This window comes from Gopherus evgoodei, chromosome 8 (assembly GCF_007399415.2).
Source record: "Gopherus evgoodei ecotype Sinaloan lineage chromosome 8, rGopEvg1_v1.p, whole genome shotgun sequence".
In the NCBI taxonomy this organism is placed as follows: Eukaryota; Metazoa; Chordata; order Testudines; family Testudinidae; genus Gopherus; species Gopherus evgoodei.
Genome location: NC_044329.1, coordinates 65912619 through 65935609, shown reverse-complemented (window position 1 = coordinate 65935609; position 22991 = coordinate 65912619). Strand labels below are relative to the sequence as shown.

The 22991-nt window shown below is 40.0% G+C and overlaps 1 protein-coding gene across 1 annotated transcript in view; it reads left to right on the top strand.

The window, feature by feature from the left end:
- LOC115656767 (collagen alpha-1(XI) chain-like) overlaps positions 1–22637 on the top strand; it is an 87232-nt gene extending 64595 nt beyond the window's left edge. Inside the window, 2 exon segments of the mRNA XM_030573915.1 lie at positions 22101–22241; positions 22412–22637. Coding sequence (XP_030429775.1) covers positions 22101–22241; positions 22412–22637 — 367 coding nt within the window.
- The last annotated feature ends 354 nt before the right edge of the window (positions 22638–22991 follow it).

Sequence of the window (22991 nt, the reverse complement as noted above, 5' to 3'; positions counted from 1 at the left end):
TACATTCTCTTGAAACTAGCTGTTCTTCCAAAGTGGGTAAGCTGCATATTTCACCAACTGGGGTCAAGCTTACACTTGACAGAAGTATGCTAGAATTTGGTGTACACACTCTGAGGCCTGGTCTACACTAGGAGGAGATCGATCTAAGATATGCAATTTCAGCTATGAGAATAGCGTAACTGAAGTCGACGTATCTTAAATCAACTTAGATTGACTTACTTCGCATCCTCGCTGAGCGGGATCGACGACCGCTTCTCCCCCATTGACTCCGCTTCCACCTCTCGCCTTGGTGGAGTTCCGGAGTCAATGGGGAGCACGTTCGGGGATCAATGTATCATGTCTAGACAAGATGTGATACATCAATCCCCGATAGATCAGTCACTACCCACCCATCCAGTGGGTAGTGTAGACATACCCTGAGTGTTGGTACTCCCCACCAGTGTCTGACTATTGCTGGACAGTTAACTGTTTTTCTATTACTTTTTCAATGAAACAGTACAAAGTGAAGGTGTAAATGTGCAGTACTCTGCTGAGGTAAGAAATTATTCTCTTCCAGCAGCAGAGAAGCCTCTCAGATGAAGTGGGTATTCACCCATGAAAGCTCATGCTCCAAAACGTTGTTAAGGTGCCACAGGATTCTTTGCTGCTTTTACAGATCCAGACTAACACGGCTACCCCTCTGATACCTCTCAGATGAAAGCCTAACCAGGTGATCTATGTTTTGTTGCCCCTTAGGTTATTGCGACTCACCAAACTGGGGAGAACACAACAGCTACTAAGAGATTGAAGTTGGTACAGCACACATCAGCATGCCTCATTAAAAATAAAGGCCAGTTCAAACACATCACAGCTGTAATTTACAAACTATTTAATTGATAAAAGTGTTTGAAAACCTGGTCCACATTAAAAGGTTTTTAATGGACAGGGACCTGATTGCTTCAGTGTCTAGTTTATCCTTCATGATATATAAACAGAACTATGCTCTACAGGAGTGCTGCAGCTCGAAAAAACTAAAGTCTGACTACAAAATAATGTGGGGACAAAGCATTCTTGTCTGAGAGACCACAGATATAGAACTCCTTGCCTGAACAGATTGGATTGATTGCAAGTCTAATGGCATTGAGAATTAGCTGTAACAGGCACTTTAAAAAAAAAAGTTGCCATCCATGGGGGAAAGCAATAAAATATAATACAGTAAAAGACTTTTACAAAGTTCCACCCTCCTCCTCTAGGAGGATAGGAAATAAAATATGGTATGAATGTTCATGCTCCTAAAGTTTGCTTGACACATAGTTAACATGGTGACAACTGCCTTATACCTAACATACATTAGTCAGAGAAATGGAAAATTACTTTCAAGGAAAATCTAGCATCTTTTGCCCATAGGAGATATTTCAACATTGACAAAGATCCCCAACCATATATAGGCCTGGGTTGACATAAGTCATTAAGTTTGGGGAGGCCCCATATCTTAGAAGATGGGATTAGGGAGGTAATTAGATCAGCAGACTGAAAAAAAGAATGTTGGAGCTAAAAGATGAAGTGTCAGAGCTAGTTAAGATAAGAGAAGGAAGACCCATGGAACCAATTACTAAGAACAAGGTAAAAATGGACAAGAGAAGCTGGGAATGCAAAGATGAGAAGAGTAAGGTCTAACACAGACAGTGCATGGACAGAGCATGCTGTATAGGAATTGGTTCCTGAAAAGTAACCAAGCCAATCCCAAAACATGTGATGCAACATATAGTCAATGCAATGTGATGTGTAAATGTATAACAAGAAAGGAAGTTTCTGTAACTCTGGATGCGTGGTATAGCCTGTACCTATCCCCTATGTTTGAGTTGGACCAACTCAGAGTAGCTTTGCTGTATGCCAGATAAACAACTTCAGTCTTGTCACACAGGTTCAATCTCAGTTCTTGGAGAACTGAGTGGAAGAAGTCTAGGAGGCTACCTCAACATCATACACTCAGTTTCTTCATGAAAGAGTGAACCATCTCTAGTCTTCTGAAACTACTTTTGCTAAACTACCATGTCCAATAGATTTTTTTTTAAATTATGTAGTGTAGTAAGAGTCAACTCACCACAAGAACATCTTCTCATGGCTGGGATCTTTCTTCTCTATCACCAACTGTTGTGCCAGTCCTGTGATGGTCTCTCTTCTTGCAACTTAGCCCTCCAGACACATCATATTTTAGTTCCACCAATTCCAGAGTAACAAAGTCCAACAAACAATTCAAAGATCTTGCATCAGGTCTCCAACTCGCTGACTTTGAGCCCAGTAGTTCTTACATCCTTCTCTCAGGGTTTTAAATTGTTCTTATCCCCATATGTCAGGGAGCTACAAAAATAGCTTCCCAGTTATTGGTAGGTTTACCCAGGTCCATTATCTACACTGGATTCCAGTTCAGGGACACCAGGACTAACAGCCAGGGCCTGCTCTGTGAAAGACCTTACCACTTTCTCCTACAATTAGCTTTTTCCTTAACCCCTTTCTGGGCTCTTTGTAATGAGAAACACCTCCCAGGGTTTCTCCCCAGATGTACAGTTTTTATGTCTTTGGGTAAGGGGCAACTGCAGGAATCTGTTCCACATCTGTGTATTCTTCCCCCTGCAGAAACCTTCTTATTTTACTCAGGGCTCACCATTCTCTACTACCACAAGAATTACTGGAGAGGTCTTTTTCTCTCTGCAGCCCCTCAAAAGTCAGTCCAAATACCCCTTATGAATTATTACCTCCAGCTTCCTCCTGGCTCAAGACAACCTACCTCTGGCCCCAGGCTTTTCACCGGCTTTAACCCAAAAGAGCAAACTTCAACTACCACCTGGGTCTCCTTTTTGGCCTTCTTCCCCCATCACCCTCTCCTCCTTCTTTTATAAAGACACAGACTCTCCCTAGATGGCTCAGGCCCCTGTTAACCCATGATTAACCAGTATAGGATTTATGCATCCCAATCGCCATAGGCATTCCATGGTGCTCATCACAACATTATCTTTTGAATTTTCATGTATTTTGGAATTTGAGAGGTGTGGGCAATTTATTTTTGAGCTCCTAGTTCTTGTTTTTGTGTTTGGTCCTTGCAGAACTGCAGTAAGGCTACTGAAACTGTGGGCTCCAGTTTTCATTAAGTTTCTTGCTAGGTGCACGGTAAAACAGCCTTATATTTCAGTCAACACATACAACTGACATTATCACTTTTTATATGGTATGCACAAAGCTCTTTACTAACACATGTCAAAGACTGGGCCCCCAGCCTTGAGGAGCTTTCCACACAGGATTAAACTATCCCATTTCTTGAAAGAAGGAGGAAGAAATTTTTATATTCTGTACAGCCATATGACTTCACTGAATTTAGCCTAGTGGGTCAGGATTTGGGCCCAGATCCAAAAAGGTGGAATGAAGTTAGGAGCCTAATATCTTTGTGGATATGAGCCCAAGTCCCTCTAGTACAGATCGCTTCATTAGGCATCACACACAGCAACTGCCTGTATATTTATCAAATTGGGATTTCCTTTACCATTCTTGGACAGTTTTAAGCCACTATTTACAAACAGTTTCCAGTGTAGAAAAATGTGTCTCCTGTTGCAGAGTGCCACAAGAAAGGGTTTGCATATTCTGCACTATGCTGGAGAAATTTCCAATGAAATAAATTAATTCTGCCTTTAATTCTGCAACAAAACCTTGCAAGAAAAGCAGAAATGCTTATATTTCTGAGTTGAGTTATCTTAATAATGTGATTAGTGCCATTGAACTCAATGCATAAGATCATAGCATTAGTTCTTTCTCCATGGCTTAACCCTTTGAGATACATGGGACACTCTCTCTAGATAGATAAATAGATAGATAGATAGATAGTGTGTGTAACAGTAGGTGATGTGTTAATAAATAAAATATTCAGAATGATGTAAAGACTAGTGACATCTATTGGGATTTTTTAAATTAAATCATCAAGTGAGTTTCTTCCTCAATACACTGAGTCTCTTATGAAATTTAAAGTAAATGTTTGTTCAGGATATTCAGTTTAAAATAAACAAATGGAACATATGCAAACGTAGCTGAAAATTGCAAAAGTCACAAAAGTAGCTGGGTTTCTGCCTTGTTTTGTGTCAGCATCTCGTTACACAAATAAGTACTATTTGTCTATATCTTGGAAGTTGTATGATAAATATGATTTTAAGTGTCCAGGAATATAAATGGTCATAATGATATTATTGAGATGATGCAGCATCACCCAATGAGCATTAAGCTATTCTGTAACATGTTGCTCATTTTCTTTTGTCAGTTTCTTGGCATTTGTGAGCTCGTTTTCTCTTCATCCATAAAAAGGAACGTGTTAATCAATAAAGTGATAAAAATAATTGAGGTTGACGACAACAACAACAACAGGAAAAGAGCTTGTACCTTTATTTTAAAACTGCTTTTGAGGTATCGATGGATTAGAGTAATTTGCCTTTTCTGGGATTTTTTATTGATCTTTAGCTAGTTTGATGTATGTGATGCTGTTCCACAAAGACATTCAGTGGCCAAGAACAAGCAACTAAACTACCTTAAAATTCCTGCTTCTCATTTTGGAATTTGAAAGTGTTTAGAGGAGTCAGCTCTGCTCCTATTGTAGATAATGGTAAAATTCCCATTTATATTAATATGTTCATGGTCTGGTCCTATGATATAAAAAATGGTGCATTGTATCAATGTTAAATCATAACACTAAAATAGAAACAAGGGGGGAAACTGCTACAGATGAAGATTAAGGAGTGCTGATTCTATCCGCTTTTCTTGATCTTATGCATTATTGGAACAACATACAGGAGCCACAAGTCAAAGAGCCAGAAAAGAAACGCAGCAGAGAATCTTTCCCTGGGAGTGGGAGAATTTCATTTTTCTCCCAAGCACAAAGGCCCAGATGCACAAAGATATTTAGGCTCCTAACTTCTACAAAAGTTAGCCACCTAAATACCTTTGCGGACCTGGAGCTAAGCATTTACCCAGTACATTTCTCCCAGCAGCTGCTGCAGTAGACTCAGTTTTGTGCCTTTATCATAGCTGGCTCCTGGATCCCTCAATACCAAGCATAACAGGGGAGCTAAACTTAATTAGAGCTAAACTTAATTTCTCATCACCAATTAACTCCTCTTTCTATTTATGAAGTGTTCAGGGCTGAGATCTCTGATTTCTATTTAGCAGATAGATGTAATAGTTGAATGTTCAGGGTTGTCATGCTTGACAGGATAGTATAAGGTATAAGTTGTAACAACAATAGATGTAAGAACCTAATCCATCGCCATTGATATCAGTGGAGTTTCTTCACTGACTTCAAAGGGCTTCTGATCAAATCCTAAGAAAAGAGGGCATTAAAAACACCACAGGAGGTGACTGAAGGAAAATGCTTACAGAGAAAAATCATTTCAAAATAAACATTTCTTAAACAAATGAGTCCCAGGTTGTATTTAACCTTAAATGCATGAAAGACCTTACAGATTACAACAGACTGTGTGGCTGTCACTCAAGACAATTCTAGAAGCTGGTACTCGTTGACCAGTTATTCTGTCAGTGAGTTAAATGCACTTATAGCACAAAAAGCCATCTTAAACTTTGCATTGGATCTTCTCGAACAGCTTCCTCCTCTCTCTGTTTCTCCATTGCCCTCTAATCACTCTACCATTCACCGTCTATTCTTTCTTTCTGCATTCACTATGACCCATATGCTTTTTCTCATCCCCCTTTCAGTCCTTCCATTTCTTCTCTCACCATCCTTTCCCATAGCCTGCTCTTTAACTGACCATGGGGCCTAACCACTCCCCCACATCTCCATCCCGCAGGTTTGATTCTTTCTCCATAGGGCAGTGGTAGTAAAATTTTCTAATATACAAATACTTTTAGTTTGATATCAAGAATAATTTCCTTTTCTAACTTTTTTTGGGGGGATGAATTGAAATTGCAGAACCTGTTAATATACTCTTATATAAGCAGATATTGTACAGATTTCAAATTAGTTGGATGACAATGAATTATGGATGAAATTTTTTTCATCCGCATAAAGCTCAATGAATTGGTTACTGCAGGTGTAAAATAGGGAGAGCTGGAAAAATGAAATCTACACCCCATAATATTAGTTCTGACTTTAAGACTACAGCATAGTCCTTCAGGCAGCATCTACTCCAGCATCTATCCTTTTTTTTCCATATATGCTTCTCCTCCAACCGAGTTGAACCATTTCACTCAACTTTCCCAGACAGGGATGAGAAACAATACTGGTATTGGGAGTGACCCAGGAGAAGCTCAGGAAGCAAAGCCTACCAGTAGGATCATATGTTTTATATACAAACATATAAGTATTCTTGAATGGTTCAATAGCACATAACTTAGCAACTGCACCAAACTAAAGAAACAAACGTTGTACTTACAATATGTACAATACATATTTAAGAAAAATATTTTGCACTCTTGCCTTTATTTCATCACAGTGAGAAGGAAAAATATCAGAAGACTGACAAGTGTGGAATGTATGAAATGCTGTCTAATTGATGTAAACATGATATGATTGAGGTTATACGTCTGACAGGAATAGGCAGCAGCAGCTTGTAGCAAAACAGATCTCAGCGGAAAATACCATTTTTTTGACCACGTGTGTTGGCAAAGTGTCTGTTCAAAAAAAGTACTCAATAATAAGTGACATCTGGACTTGGGAAATAAATAGAATGTCAACAGACATGATAAAGGTCATGAAACTGGTACAAATCTGGATGACAACAGCTGTGAGTCACATGAACTATTGGAGAACATCAGTTATTTAGAAAAATATGTAAGATGAAAGATATGCTAGGCTTATTCTCAAAGAAGGATTGTTTTTTGTTTTTTTTTCCCACTTAGGCTTGTCCCCTCCAAAAAGGGATAACTGTACAAATTACTTACCTAATGTTTCTTTTCCCATCTACTGTATGGTGATGTGTTAGTCTCTGTTGATATTACAGTATACTGTAGAAGCCAAATATTTTGGGTCATATTACACTTAATACAAACACAAGCCAAAGGGAAGTCTACCTGCCATAGGCCATGGAAATGTATTGGTCTTGCACCATGTTTTTATCTACCTGCAGATGAAAGTCACTGGAGCTCTGATAGGCCAGGGCTCTGTGTGTATTTAGGAGAAGGGCTGAAGATAGGAAAGGCAAAATTCAAATTGTAACCACACTCTATGGCATTCTCCCCTCCAGTGATGGCAAAGAATTATGAGTAAATTAATGTTGCTAGAGGTAATAATTTGGATTTAGTTCCAGTACTCTTCTCAGAGACAGGGGATTGCACAGGAATGAAGATATTGCAAGGGGATGACAGGATTAGATACTGGCTATTTAATTCTCCACAGAAAGAACTCCTTTTGTCATCCCATGAAAGAAAAAAAAAACATATTGGAAGTACCTGAGGTAGTACTTCAGGAGCAAAAGAAGTCAGCGTAGAGCTATTCATTGAGAAGCAAGAGAAATGTGGGTTATTCTGCTGTGTTGTACTTTACTATTAACCAATATTCTTTGGGCCTTTGAAAAGCTAAATGATGTACTGATATGATATTGTGACAATGATTGCTATTAAGAGGAGATAGGCAGAAGACCTTTGGTTAGATTCTATAAAATTGCCTATTCCCACAGATTCCATTCTTAATCTGGAACGGGACATTATTTTCCTACTTCACAGTTTTTATTCTTTATTAGAAGATGATTTTTTCTCAACAAAGTATTTGTGTAATCTGCATCCATAATTCATGGCTTCCTTGGAGCTCATCCACCTCAGTGCTTGTGGCTTTTGAGATATGGTTAATTCTCACGGACACGTTGCTTGCACGCAGTCACCACATTTCCCACACTTTTTGGCATTGGACAAGCATGTCATTTCTCTCATCTTTACTGATACAAATTTCCCTTCAAGCAATGGAAGAAAATGCTGCACGCCTTTCTCACTGTTTTCAGTTCCACGAAGTTAAAAGTTCTGAATGGTCTGGGATTATTTGCCTGCACTGACAAGGTCTCTTGTCTTGGAGTTTTTCATCAACCACATGATCCACATCCTCTTCTGCTACTTCCTGAAGGATTTTCAGGGATTTCATCAGAAGCACCCATGGCCATAGAAAGTTCAGCCAAGAAACTATTAGTGAGTGTCCTCTAGCTCCATCCCAGAGCCCCATGGTACTTTCTTTTTAGTTGGTAATAATGAAAGAGGCAGCAGCAAGGGTGAGCAGGCTCATCAGTACTACAGCTGGAGGGAACAGTTTTCTGAAGCTGTCCCTCTTTCACAGCAAAAATAGAGAGGTTGTCATTGATATATTATTTATGTATGTCACTTATTTTGGTTTATGAAAGTATTGTGGTCCTGTAGATATGGGCCTAGTGCTCACAGTGGTGTCACTACTTGAACTAGAACAATGTTCTGCTCTAACAACCCTTGTCACTTACAGATCAATGAGGCATTGGCACATTTGCCAGCTGTATAGCAGTGTTGCCAGGTGGCTTGGTGTTTTGCCACAATTATGTTTCCTTCATCCTCACTGTAACCCATCAGCACCAATACATTGACTCACTCCTTCAGTCCAAGTGATAGAGGCCTCTATTTTGGTGCTGAAGGTCCTGTGCGCCAGCCCTGATGATGATCACAGGATGTGTTTGAGGGAGTTCATACTGAATTTTTACTTCTGCCTTTTATGGAGGAGTGTTGGAGAGCCAACCACAATGTTTGTAGCAGTTTCTCATGAAATATTCAAAGAGTTCTGGGGTGTCTGAGCCTGTTTTAGGGCAGTGGCCTATCTGTACTTCAATTTATACCCTATCCTGGGTCAGGCACATGCACAGTTTGCCCAATGCCTTAAATTTCACTCCCTGCACTGTAGTGAAGGCAGAAGAAGAAACAGTAATAAAATGTGGTAGATTTTTCTCTCTCTCAAAACAAGACCTGTTCCACTGATTCATTTGGTATTGAACAACCTCCCATTCTCTTGACTGTAAAAAGAACGAGCAGTACTTGTGGCATCTTAGAGACCAACAAGTTTATTTGGGCATAAGCTTTCATGGGCTAAAGGTCTCTCAGGTGCCACAAGTACTGCTCATTCTTTTTGCTGATACAGACTACAAGGGCGACTCCAGGCCCCAGCGGTTTGCGGCCGAAGCCGCAGGACCAGCGGACCATCCGCAGGCAAGCCATGGAAGGCAGCCTGCCTGTTGTGCTTGGGGCAGCAAAATTCCTAGAACCGCCCCTGACAGACTAACATGACTACCACTCTGAAACCTGTCTCTTGACTCTGTATTTGTTCAGGCCCATAATGCATGACAATATGGACATTTTACTTTGTGAGTTTCATCCTTTTCCAGAGCATGTTGTGAAGACCAATACTATAACAGTGTTAAAAAAGAAGAGCCAGATAAATTCATGGAGGATAGGACCACCAATAGCTATTAGCCCTGATGGGCAGGGATGGTGGCCCTAGTCTCTGTTTGCCAGAAGCTGGGAATAGGCAACAGGGGATGGATCACTTGATGATTACCTGTTCTCTTGATTCCCTTTGGGGCACCTGGCATTGGCTACTATCAAAAGAGAGGATACTGGGCTAGATGGACCTTTGGTCTGATCTAGTATGACCATTCTTATGAAATAAAAGCTACTATCATAACTAAGGAATGGAGGAGGACATTTTAAAGAAAATGTTGTAATGAAGATGTGTGTTTTTAATACCACTTATAATTCCGCTTTAATCCTAAAATTATCCTATGTCCTTAGATAAAAAGGTCTTGTTAATACATTTTATTTCCCAGCCACTTAACTTAGGTAATAACCAGTCATGCAGCCCCCATTTACTACTGTATACCTAGAGCCAAGTGCAGGGGTATGAGCAAGAGTTCTCCCCCGCTTTGGTTTATAGTCCAAGTTATAATCTAGCCTCCTAATTGTAAAATTGTTATTGATGATGTAGCTTAAAAAAAAGGCTATAGGATGAAATAAGTTTGCATGGTCACACACAATACAAAATGTCAGTAATTAATAACATCAAGTGTTTTGCCATGTGCTTTTCTGTATTTCATTTTTTTATTGCTGATTACCACTATATTTGCATGTTTCCTTTCTAAAAAACAGGTTTGTTTTTGTTCTTTCTCCCCCACCCCCCGCCTTTTTTTTTTTAGGTGATAGCACAATCCCGTGCTTGTGATCATGTAAGTGTTGTTTCCATGGTGATGAACTATGTTGTCACAATTCCTTGTTTGTGATATCACTGAATCAGGCAAGTTGTGCAGGTGGGTCAACTCTGTGGCAGAATATATTAGTATGTTCCATTTTAACAGTCTTTAACATCAAAGATATTTAAAACCATTTTATTAAAAATTATTTCAAGGAGTTTCCAAATCTTCTGAGTACCTGTGTATGAAACATAACATAAGTATTGGAAGCAGACCAATTAGCCACTGGTACTCTGTTATTTCAGGTTTTCGGGTTTTTGTGCTATCTTGTACTCTACTTTATGTAATAACAGGGCAGTTTTGCACATAGATATCATTTAGATTAAACTTTAAAATGTGGCCCTTCTGTGCATTTTTCCTTTCAAAAAGAATGCATAATTCAGTTTTCTCAGTCTCCAATTTCTCTCAGTAAAGGCATGTGTGAAAGGCATTATACAAGACCAAATTATGTTTCATTCTGTAATATTCTATTGAAGATTTTGCAAGTTTTCATGCCCCCAATCCAGCAAAACACATCTAACTTTAAGCATGCGAGAGTCAAACTAAATCAAACTCTTGCACTTAACTCAGTCATGTGCCTTAATGTTTTGCTGTAAACAAAAGTGCTAAATAGCAAAGTCTGTCTTTTTTTTTCAGATTACTTTCTTCAGTGACAAAATGCAGCCTGAATGACTTCAGTTAATGTAAGTCATAACATACCAGAGTATTATCTTTTTGATTGCAGTGTAATACTTTCAAATCTAGAATTTTCAGCTAAAACAAATAATGCTATTAAAGATCTTCCCCCACTCCTCCTCCATTACGAATGTTTTTGTTCATTTCACTTGTAATATCTATTATCAGAGGTAAATTATCAGAGAGTTCAATCACTTGTACCATGTGATATCCCGAAGGAGTCTAATGGAGAAAAACAGAGCAAGATGGAAAAAAAATAATCTCAATGGTTAATTACTATAGCAGAACCACTGTAGCTGTACAATTAAATCTATAGTATCACCCCAAAATTTACTATATATGAACATAAAGTAGCATGCTACTTTAGTTATTCAAATTGTCAGAGAAACAACTTTCAAAGATCCTCATCTTCAACACTTTTTGACCTGTTCAAAAGTTGTGTATGGAATGGAAAGGAAAGATCAGGAAGATCACTTCTTGCCAAATAATGAAGTGGGGCTCCATGCCTGTACACATCAACACATATGATTAACTATAAGCATGCTAGTAGTTTCGTTCAAATAAATAGGGTTACTTTCATGCTCAAATCAAAGCACATGTATAAGTCTGTGGAGGGCCTGGTCTCTCTTTGCTTGAGAGTATAGAAACCAGAAACAATCACATAAATTATTTAATACTTGGGTTTATCACAAAAAGCAAACTTTGAATAATAGTAAATAGTTCATCACTGTGCATGACTGGGCACCTAAATCACACAGTTTTACTTTTGTTCCCTGACTGGATGAATGAAATGATTGTAAACAGGAGAATAGCCAGTGACAAACAAACAGCAGATACAGAATTTCTAGTAAGAATTTTCAGATGAATAATCTGAATAGTCACAAACAGACAATGACAATGTATAGCAGGCACCCTTTTATTTGTGAAAATAGTCACAAATCCATTATTGTATCACTTATGTTTTGTATTATTTTAGATCAATGTCATGAGCTTGTGAGTGCTCATATCAAACATAATAATGAGATGTAACAAGTTAAGCTAATTAAAGGCTAGATGCAACTGAGTCCATTTCCAGATTCTTAAATAGAAATTAAAAGTCCAGGCAGTCAGTAGAGCTGCTCAGAAAAATTCTCACGAGGCATTGTTTCATTAGAACTGGAAGATGGGGCAATGTTGAAACATTTAGCAGAGACTGTTCATTTTTGCTGAAGGTCTGGTGGAATCCAGGTTGGCTGCCAATTGAACCTTGCTGTGTGTCCTGCCCGCCTCGCTACTCAGCAACCGAGGCTTTTAGGGGCCACAGCTCTGGGGCAAGATATATTGCCCCAGAGCTGGGCCTCCATTGTCTTTTGCAGAGAATTAGTTCAAAGTTTCTGGATTTCATTGCTAATCTTAAAACTTATTTTTTAAAATATTGAAATCATCCTCAAAAGTGAATTACCTTTCTTTGGCCAGTTCTAGCAGTTAGACTACTAAAACCCCATGCAATGGTTTGAAAATTTATCCCTAACAGGATTTAGGAAAGCATTTATTTATATACAGAGTTATTTAGAATATTACAACTTACCAAGAGCAACATATTAGAAAATACATCATGGAGTTAGATGTACCATAGATTTGGAAGGTAAATATTACGGGCTTCACTTTACTAATTTTGGCCTGAATTTCACATATGTTCTATGCATAGTATGGCAGTAGCACTGGGTGTTTTTAGACAGACAGCTATCTTTCTGCCTTCAGAATTGCCATTGTAAACTGTCCCATATAAAATTTAATTTCTAATCCTAGATATCGCTGGAATATAGCAGAATCTCACAAAATGTTTGCTTTGCTAAACATTATCATCTGCTCCTACACCTGATGTTTTTTTCCCTACACACATTGAAAATTTAGTAAAGACAACTTAATGAGGTCTCATATTAGAGATTTCCTTATATTTTGCAAACATATTACAACATTACAATACTTTTTTTATTATTGCTGGAGGGTCTGGTGGCTAGAGAGTGATGGTCATTGTTCTTTTGGCAATCTTGGACCTTGTTGAAGCTAATGGGCATGCTAGCATTCAGGCTTAATCAGGGAGTAGTTGAATGCCCCCTTTGTTTAGTGTTTGCACTATTGTAGTAACTATGTTGGCCCCAGGATATTAGAGACACAATGTGGGTGACATAATAAGCCCAGTAAAACAAACATCTGTTGGTGAAAGAGATGAGCTTTCGAGCTTACACAGACCTGAAGAACTAAGTTCTCTATAAGCTTGTCTCTTTCACCAACAGAAATTGGTCCACTAAAACATATTACCTCACCCATCTTCTTCCGTCATTTAGTGATGGCTGAAACAGAGTCCACATCTCAAGGCATAGACCAGCACAAAAGGGCCTGAGAAGAAGCTTAGCCATGTCACCTAAAGGATTTTCCTAGGACTGATTGAAAATTCAGGGGCTGGGCATTGATTTGCTTGTAGCTGTCTGTGTGTGTGAAAGGAACCAGAACGTGAGCAATGAGGAGTGTGAATGTGGCTAGGGGAGGAAATCAGAGTGTTGGCTGGAAAGATAGGTCTGGAAATTATGAGTAAGGAAGCTGCTTCCTGTTGTTTTTTCTTACTGGGTTCAGGGAAACAGGATTTTATGTACATTCTTTGAAAATGAATAGCACTGCACCAAAGAATATATCTGACTTATATCCATTTAATGAAACACAAAAAGACATCAAATATTTGCTAACCACTTGGACCAAAGTGCAACAATACTTTCACTGGTACACTGTGAAGAACTATCATAAGTAAAAACTAAAACTACAATTGCCAAAATAAATGAATAAGTTACATTGTGATGGAAAAAATCCCTGCTTTTTTATTGTTTCTTCACTTACAAAAAACAAAAACTCTTTCTAAGGCTCTGTCTACACTTTCAGTGGGATGGTAGAGTAAAAACAGTGTACATGTATCTACACACTGCAATGAAAGCAGGCCTGTTGCCACAGTGTGTAGCTATTCGTGGCAATGTAAAGGTAGGGGGCAGCAGAAAAAGAATCCAGCAACTTTCGGCTACTGGAGTCTGTCCCTGTTGCCTCAACCTTGCCAAAGCCTTTCACTGATGTGGGGAAAGGCCCTAGAAGTAGGGAGCTGCCAGAGTCTTTCCCCACTTCTATCTCCCGCCTTTCCTCTCTGCTGGACCGTCTCTCTCTGGCAAGGAAAGGTTCCAGCAGGAAGACACTAGAAAAAGCTAACTATAGCAATGTAGTCTTAGGAGGCACTTTCTGGGCACGTAGAAACCATGCTATATATATAGAACCATGTATATATCCTGGGGTTTAGGTGTGTAGGAAATACTCATCTATAGTACTATTTATAGCCATGCTAGCTGAGCTTAGTGGGTGCCATGTAACCCTTCTGCCAGGTGGTTGTCAGCAGCAACAAGGGCTGGGCTCAGTATCTGTGGGTTGCTCGTAACAATACAAAGGAGAACCAGCTCAAGACCCTACCCAGTAATCTGGAAAATTTAACCATCACCCTGGGTGCCCAAGAGGCAATACGCCCCCTATTCACAAACATTGAGTCTGTGTATAACAAAAGAATAAACCTTTTATTACAAGGGAACCCAACATTAATTTGGGAAAACATCACAACTATGATTCAAAAGTATGTAACCATAAGCCAACAGCCACCCCACAGTATGTTAGGTGGTGTCCTTGGCCTAAGTTTCCCGTTTTCTGATAAGAAAGTCCAACGAATGAACATCTGTTTATCACACTGCTTCCCTTTTGCTCTGCTTCACCTCACTCATAGTTGGTTGTCCTTGGTCAGTGAGGACACAGAATTCATGGATGCATCCACATGGGCTCACTTCCCAACCATGAAAAGCAGGTGCGGGGGGTTCAAGCAATGCCTCTGCCGCTGCCACCGCTTCTGCAACAAGCTCACTGCTGCCACTGGCCACTTGCTACCATTGTTTCTGCTGTCGCTGCTGACCGCAGCTTGCTGCTCACTGCCCATCTGAGGTTCATAGACTCAGACTCATAGACTCTAGGACTGGAAGGGACCTCAAGAGGTCATTGAGTCCAGTCCCCTGCCCTCATGGCAGGACCAAATACTGTCTAGACCATCCCTAAAAGACATTTATCTAACCTACTCATAAATATCTCCAGAGATGGAGATTCCACAACTTCCCTAGGCAATCTATTCCAGTGTTTAACTACCCTGACAGTTAGGAACTTTTTCCTAATGTCCAACCTAAATCTCCCTTACTGCAGTTTAAGCCCACTGCTTCTTGTTCTATCATTGGAGGCTAAGGTGAACAAGTTTTCTCCCTCCTCCTGATGACACCCTTTTAGATACCTGAAAACTGCTATCATGTCCCCTCTCAGTTTTCTCTTTTCCAAACTAAACAAACCCAATTCCTTCAGCCTTCCTTCATAGGTCATGTTCTCAAGACCTTTAATCATTCTTGTTGCTCTTCTCTGGACCCTCTCCAATTTCTCCACATCTTTCTTGAAATGCGGTGCCCAGGACTGGACACAATACTCCAGTTGAGGCCTAACCAGCGACAACACACCTGTTAATGCATCCCAGAATCACATTTGCTTTTTTTGCAACAGTATCACACTGTTGACTCACATTAAGCTTGTGGTCCACTATGACCCCTAGATCTCTTTCTGCTGTACTCCTTCCTAGACAGTCTCTTTCCATTCTGTATGTGTGAAACTGATTGTTCCTTCCTAAGTGGAGCACTTTGCATTTATCTTTATTGAACTTCATCCTATTTACCTCAGACCATTTCTCCAATTTGTCCAGATCATTTTGAATTTTGACCCTGTCCTCCAAAGCAGTTGCAATCCCTCCCAGTTTGGTATCATCCGCAAACTTAACAAACGTACTTTCTATGCCAACATCTAAATCGTTGATGAAGATATTGAACAGAACCGGTCCCAAAACAGACCCCTGCGGAACCCAACTTGTTATACCTTTCCAGCAGGATTGAGAGCCATTAATAACTACTCTCTGAGTATGGTTATCCAGCCAGTTATGCACCCACCTTATAGTAGCCCCATCTAAATTGTACTTTCCTAGTTTATCTATAAGAATATCATGCAAGATCGTATCAAATGCCTTACTAAAGTCTAGGTATATCATATCCACCGCTTCTCCCTTATCCACAAGGCTTGTTATCCTATCAAAGAATGCTATGAGATTAGTTTGACATGATTTGTTCTTTACAAATCCATGCTGGCTATTCCCTATCACCTTACCACCTTCCAAGTGTTTGCGGATGATTTCTTTAATTACTTGCTCCATTATCTTCCCTGGCACAGAAGTTAAACTAACTGGTCTGTAGTTTCCTGGGTTGTTTTTATTTCCTTTTTTATAGATGGGCACTATATTTGCCCTTTTCCAGTCTTCTGGAATTTCCCCCGTCTCCCATGATTTCCCAAAGATAATAGCTAGAGGCTCAGATACCTCCTCTATTAACTCCTTGAGTATTCTAGGATGCATTTCATCAGGCCCTGGTGACTTGCAGGCATCTAAATTTTCTAAGTGATTTTTACTTGCTTTTTTTTATTTTATCTTCTAAACCTACCCTCTTCCCGTAAGCATTCACTATATTGGACATTCCTTCAGACTTCTCAGTGAAGACCGAAACAAAGAAGTCATTAAGCATCTCTGCCATTTCCAAGTCTCCCGTTACTGTTTCCCCCTCCTCACTGAGCAGTGGGCCTATCCTGTCCTTGGTCTTCCTCTTGCTTCTAATGTATTGATAAAAAGTCTTCTTGTTTCCCTTTATTCCCATAGCTAGTTTGAGCTCATTTTGTGCCTTTGCCTTTCTAATCTTGCCTCTGCATTCTTGTGTTATTTGCCTATATTCGTCCTTTGTAATCTGACCTAGTTTCCATTTTTTATATGAAGTTTTTTTATTTTGTAGGTCAAGCAAGATCTCGTGGTTAAGCCACTTATTGCACCTCTTAGTGATTTCACTAAGTAGTAGGAAATCTCACTGCTAGTGCAAGGTCTGCATTGTCTTTCACTGCAACACCTGTCCTATTCCACCTCTAAGGCTTAGCCCCTAGACCTACTCAGTGATTTTAGCTCTAGTAACCAATAAATAGAAACAAGTACTCTCAATTTAGTCCAATCAGCACTATCTTTAAACCAACAATGGAGAAGGGGAGGAAGGGGCAGATCAAATGGTGTCTAGAACTTTTGAAGCACAGTCCACACTACCCATATAGGAAACACCTGTCCCTACCCCACTCTCTCTTTCACTGAGATGGTCATGCCTATCCCCTGCTTAGCAAGCAAACTTCAGTTTGGAAGGCCCCCCCTCCATCAGGCCATGCTATATACAGTGCTGCTGTCCTTTACTCATACAATAAATATTGTCTACATTTCATTAACAGTATATTCAAGCTACAGTGAATTGTAACCCAAAACCAACCACAACTGATCACTCTGGCAAAGCAGATTGTTGGCTGAACACTTAGGCAGAGTAGGTGTGTCTGTGGAAATATGGTCTGTTCCTGAAATCTTTCCCACCAGTTTGTAGTTGTTAGGGAAAATCTCATTCAGACCCTGCTTACATGTGTACTCTACATGGTGCCATAAGTGTAGACATGCCATTAAGTACTTATATCAACATCAGCACCACAGTATCTGTGCTCCTCACAATCTTTATCCACCTGATAGGGAAGTAGTTTTATCCACATTTTACAGAGGATGTAGAGAGACAGGCATACAGGAAATCTGTAGCAGAGCCAGGCATTGGAACCCCAGTCTCACAAGTCCCAGGCTAGTGATCTGTATTGTATTTACTAACAGTACCGGCTAAATCCACAAATTCTGTACTTTGCAATGGGTCTTCCAGTTCTACCACAATTTAGAGAGGTTTTCTGTATCTTTGGGTATGTGTACACTATGGAATTATTCCGGTTTTACAGAAATCGATTTTTGGAAACAGATTGTATAAAGTCGAGTGCACGCGGCCACACTAAGCACATTAATTCGGTGGTGTGCATCCATGTACCGAGGCTAGCATCAATTTCCAGAGTGTACTGTGGGTAGCTATCCCATAGCTTTCCTATAGTTCCTGCAGTCTTCCCTGCCCATTGGAACTCTGGGTTGAGAACCCAGTGCCTGATGGGCCAAAAATTTGTCGCTGGTGATTATGGGTAAATGTCATCAGTCAATCCTCCCTCCATGAAAGCAACGGCAGACAATCATTTCATGTCCTTTTCCCTGGATTGTCTGGACAGACGCTATTGCACGGCAACCATGGAGCCCATTCAACCTTTTTTCACTGTCTCTGTATGTCTACTGGATGCTGCTGACAGACACGGTACAGCAGCGCTACACAGCAGCATCCCCTTGCCTTTTGCAAGTTAGCAAAGACAGTTACCAGCCCTACTGTACTGTCTGCTGCTTTGCAAGCTGACAAAGACGGTTACCTGTCACACTGTACCATCTGCTGCTGTCATGAGTGCTCCTGGCCGGCCTTGGTGAGGTCAGTCGAGGGTGTCTGGACAAAAATGGGAGTGACTCCCCAGGTCATTCTCTTCTTTAAGTTTTGTGTAATAAAAAGTCAGTCCTGCCTAGAATATCAGGCAAGCCTACTAAAGAACCAGAGAGGCAAACGGCCGCTCTGGGTCAGAGCCCCAGACATCCCACAGAAATGATGAGCTGCATGCCATTCTAGGGGGTGCCCCTGCAACACCCCCACCCGTTGCTTCCCTCCTCCCCAACCTCTCCTGGGCTACCGTGGCAGTTATCCCTCCATTTGTGTGATGAAGTAATAAAGAATGCATGAGTAAGAAACAAACAGAGTTTATTGCCTCTGCAAGCAGAGATCAAAGCAGGGAGGGGAGGGCAGCTGGCTTACAGCGAAGTAGAATAAACCACCATTCTGCACTTGCTCTGCCTATAGCTGAAAATGGGAATCTGTGATAAGCACTAGGATAGAAGCACAGGAAGGACTGAATCTCCATTTGTGTGTGGGCCTTTGTTGACACTGGTAAAATACAAAATGTCCCAGGATATGTATGTGGGGGACAGTTCTAAACAGCAGCTTAATTTTTTTATTTGCAGAAAAATGTAGAGGTCTAAGTATCTGATTGTGAGTCCTGGTAGCAAGGGGTAGGCTGGGGTAGGCGTGACCACGCAGTGCTGATGACTGGGAGAGCAGCCTGAGGCAGAAGCCTCCAGCTGGCCTGATATTCCAGGCAGGACTGAATCTTCATTAAACAAAACTTAAAGAAGAGAATGAACTTGAGTCATTCCCATTTTTGCCCAGGCACACCCGGCTGACCTCACCGAGGCCAGCCAGGAGCACCCATGGGATGATGACTATGGATACCAGTCCTACTGTATAATCTGCCATCCACAAGGCAAGGCAAGGGGATGCTGATGTGTAGCACTACAGCACCACATCTGCTAGCAGCATCCAGTAGACATACGGTGACATTGAAAAAAGGCGAGTAACCATTTTTTCCCTTTGCTTTCACAGAGAGAGGAGGGAGGCTGATGACATATACCCTGAACCAAACGCTACAATGTTTTTGACCCTTCAGGTTTTGGGAGCTCCGCCCAGAATTCAAATGGTTTTCAGAGAGTGCGGGAACTGTGGGATAGCTACAGTCATCAGTTGTCCCTCCCTCCATGAGTGTCCATTTGATTCTTTGGCTTTCTGGTGCGCTTGTCTCAGCTCCTTAAGTTTCATGCAGCACTGTGTTTAGTCCCTGTTGTGGCCTCTGTCCATCATAGCCTTGGAGATTTTTTCAAATGTTTTGGCATTTTGTCTTTTGGAACAGAGTTCTGATAGAACAGATTCATCTCCCCATACAGAGATCAGATTCAGTATCTCCTGTACAGTCCATGCTGGAGCTCTTTTTTGATTCTGGACTGCATGGTCACCTGTGCTGATCAGCACTCATCGCTGGGCAAACAGGAAATAAAATTCAAAAGTTTGCAGGGCTTTTCCTGTCTACCTTGCCAATACATCCGAGTTTCAGATTGCTGTGCAGATTGGTCACAATGGTGCACTATGGGATAGCTCCTGGAGGCCAATACCATCGAATTGTGGGCCACAATAACCATAATTCAAATGGCAATGTCGATTTCAGCACTACTCCCCTCGTCAGGGAGGAGTACAGAAATCGATTTTAAGAGCCCTTTATATCTAAATAAAAGGCTGTGTTGTGTGGACAGATGCAGGGTTAATTTGATTAACACTGCTAAATCTGAGATAAACTCAAAGGTAGACCAGGCCTTTAACAAGACAAAAACATAATAATGGGAAATATTGCAGATGAGCATGGGCTTCCTGATATGATCAGGAAATCAGAAAAAATTTACCTTGGAAGTTGTGCCATAATGGAATTAGATGATTCTGTTATATTTTCGTCAAGCAACCTTTACCAGCTTGGAAGAGCATTAATCATTATAAAAAGTCTCCCTAAAACTGAACCCAAAACCACACAGTTTTCAATAGTAAATAAAAGGTTTGAACTAATTGTCGGGAGGAGGGGGCTGCTCTATTGATTTTCCTAGTGCAATTTAGAACTATAGAGATATAAAATCAAGCTTCTTTAACAGCTCAAGACCACAAATGTCACTGGTGATGCAATTAGAGATGGAACATTGTAGCGGATGATATTTATTATGCCCTTAGGGATTCTTTGAATGGGCAAAGTACACCTAGTTTCTGTAAAGGATGGTTGGTTAACCACATCGTCCTAAGATTCCACTCAGTGATACAACTGAACAGGAACTATACTTGTTCCACTTCATCACCCAGGCAACTAAACATCAATTTCTATTTCCTTTGGCTTCTCTCATTTCACATGAATTATTTATTTAGGGCTTCTCTTTGTTCTAGTGCTATTAATTGTAGTCTGGATAAATATATTTCCTTGGAAAGTTATATTTTTTGGCATTTAGAAATAGTAATGTCTTTACAACATCTGGACATTATTACTGTAACAGCAAATTGTATGGTAATAACCATTATGATGACCTAGGCTTGGCAAACAGGTTAATTGATCAGTCAAATAAGTCAATTCATGGATTATTTGAGCATGGTCAAATATTGTCTATTATTCCAGCAAGAATACCTTAATGTATTCAGCAGCCTATTTTTTTCATTGCATCATTGTTCCATCTGTTAGCAAGTCTACTGAGGTGCCTTGGTTACTTTTACTTTACTACATGCTAATGCCACCAGCTGAGAAAAAGCTGAATTAACTCAGCGTCGAGCATGTTGATTGTTTGGAATCATCTAGAACAAACACTGTATATGTGTATATTTGTTTGTATACCCAGCAATCAGCATACATAGCCATTTACAATGCACAATAACAAGCTACAAGATATGACTAAACATACATCCAGGAAGTTAACCTCAGAAGGGAGAGGAAAGAGAAGGATTCCATCATTAAACTTCCTCCCCCAACACAAAGAGAGAAGTATTAAGCATCTCCCTTAACAAACAAAGGTATCATGGCTATTACCTTACCTACCAAAACAAGGCAAAAAACCAGTCCAGTGCCCAAGTAACCCTCCTCCTCCCACCCTCAACAAAGATCCCTTTCCTACTTCACCACTTTTCCACAGTGAAACCTTGTTGATAACACGAAAAGTTCTACGCTAAGGAGGGGATGTCACATCTCTGTAGAGTCCCCTGCCTTCCTGCTCTGTTCCTCCTGATGATGATGAATCCATTATGTTTATTGCAAGGAGGAAAGACCACCTTCTCTCTCCCCCTCCATGTAATCTTTGAATATGTAAGGGTCCTGGGAGGGAAGGGGCAGCATGCTTGAAAATATTTTGATTGGCTGGAATCTTGTAGAACAATAGCAGGTAGAAAAGAACTGAATGGTTACTAGCTTACTGAAATACAACAGATACTTCATAATTCAAAGAGCATTCCACAAGTAGCAAGACATTAAGAGCTATGACTTAATGAAGTTATGCAGAGTTAGAGAAAGGCAAAGTCATTTGTTCAGGATTTTGTTTGTTTTTTAAACACTAGACGTGAACATGTAAAAAAACACCAAACTCTTAAAACTAATGCAATTTCTGTTTATCTGAGTATGGGATATAAGTAAGTAGAATAGGGAGACATTCCTTTAGTTTGTGATGTGTCCAGTGACTTTCACGGGTAGATTATTGCAGTCAAACAGCAAAAAGATGCAAATCTTCTGTGCATTCTCCTTTGTCTTCAGCAGCAGCATCACACAGCATGGAGATCTTTTTATAAAGATAAGTGATATGAGTGACAATAAAAGTGAAACTAATTCCATTTGTTCATCTTCTATTCAGAATTTTGCTATGGAGGTAGCAAATTATAAAGCAAGAGGAAGCCAGTAATTTATAAAACAACGTGGAGTGCAGTCCCTGTAGTTCAATCAAAACAGCTAGCTCCAACAGGGTGAAGAGGGTTGTGTCCTCCTTGCCTTCTAGCTACAGCGGCAGAAATTCCTTTAACATTTCTTTGTACTACTGCATATATGGAATGAAATTCTTCGGTGTGGAGAATCATCCATTTAGAAACCAGAAATGGACAGAAGACTTCTAGCGCTGAGAACCTGGTGACTGAGTACTGCAATTTACGATTAGAGAAGAAAATTGCGGATGAAGAGATGACCCAATATGCATCAGGTGCAGAGGAAGAAGATACTGATGAATTTGAGGATAACAACAAAGAGGTAGATAAAACAGTTGAATCTGAAAAAGAAGCTAATAAAAAGCAAGATTCTTGAAGAGTTAATCTGATGCCTACATAGGTTAAGTGTATTTTCTTTTGCAATTGTTCAGTCTAATAACATTCACATTTAAATGTTAAACTAATATTTCTAAAAAAAGTAATATTCTTTCATTTTTTCAGAACTTCATTTAATTATGTTTCACATTTTGAGTTAAAATAACTCAGTTAATTAAGATTTTTTTGTTTTGTTTTTGTTTGTAATTAGGCATAAGTATCTAAGGACAAGCCTACTGGAAACTATGAATTCTTATTTTTGTTACTGTTCAAAAAAATTGTGCTTTAAAATTTGACCAATCAGTTGACCAGTCATTTTTGGACCAGTCAAATACCCAACTCTGTGATAAAGATT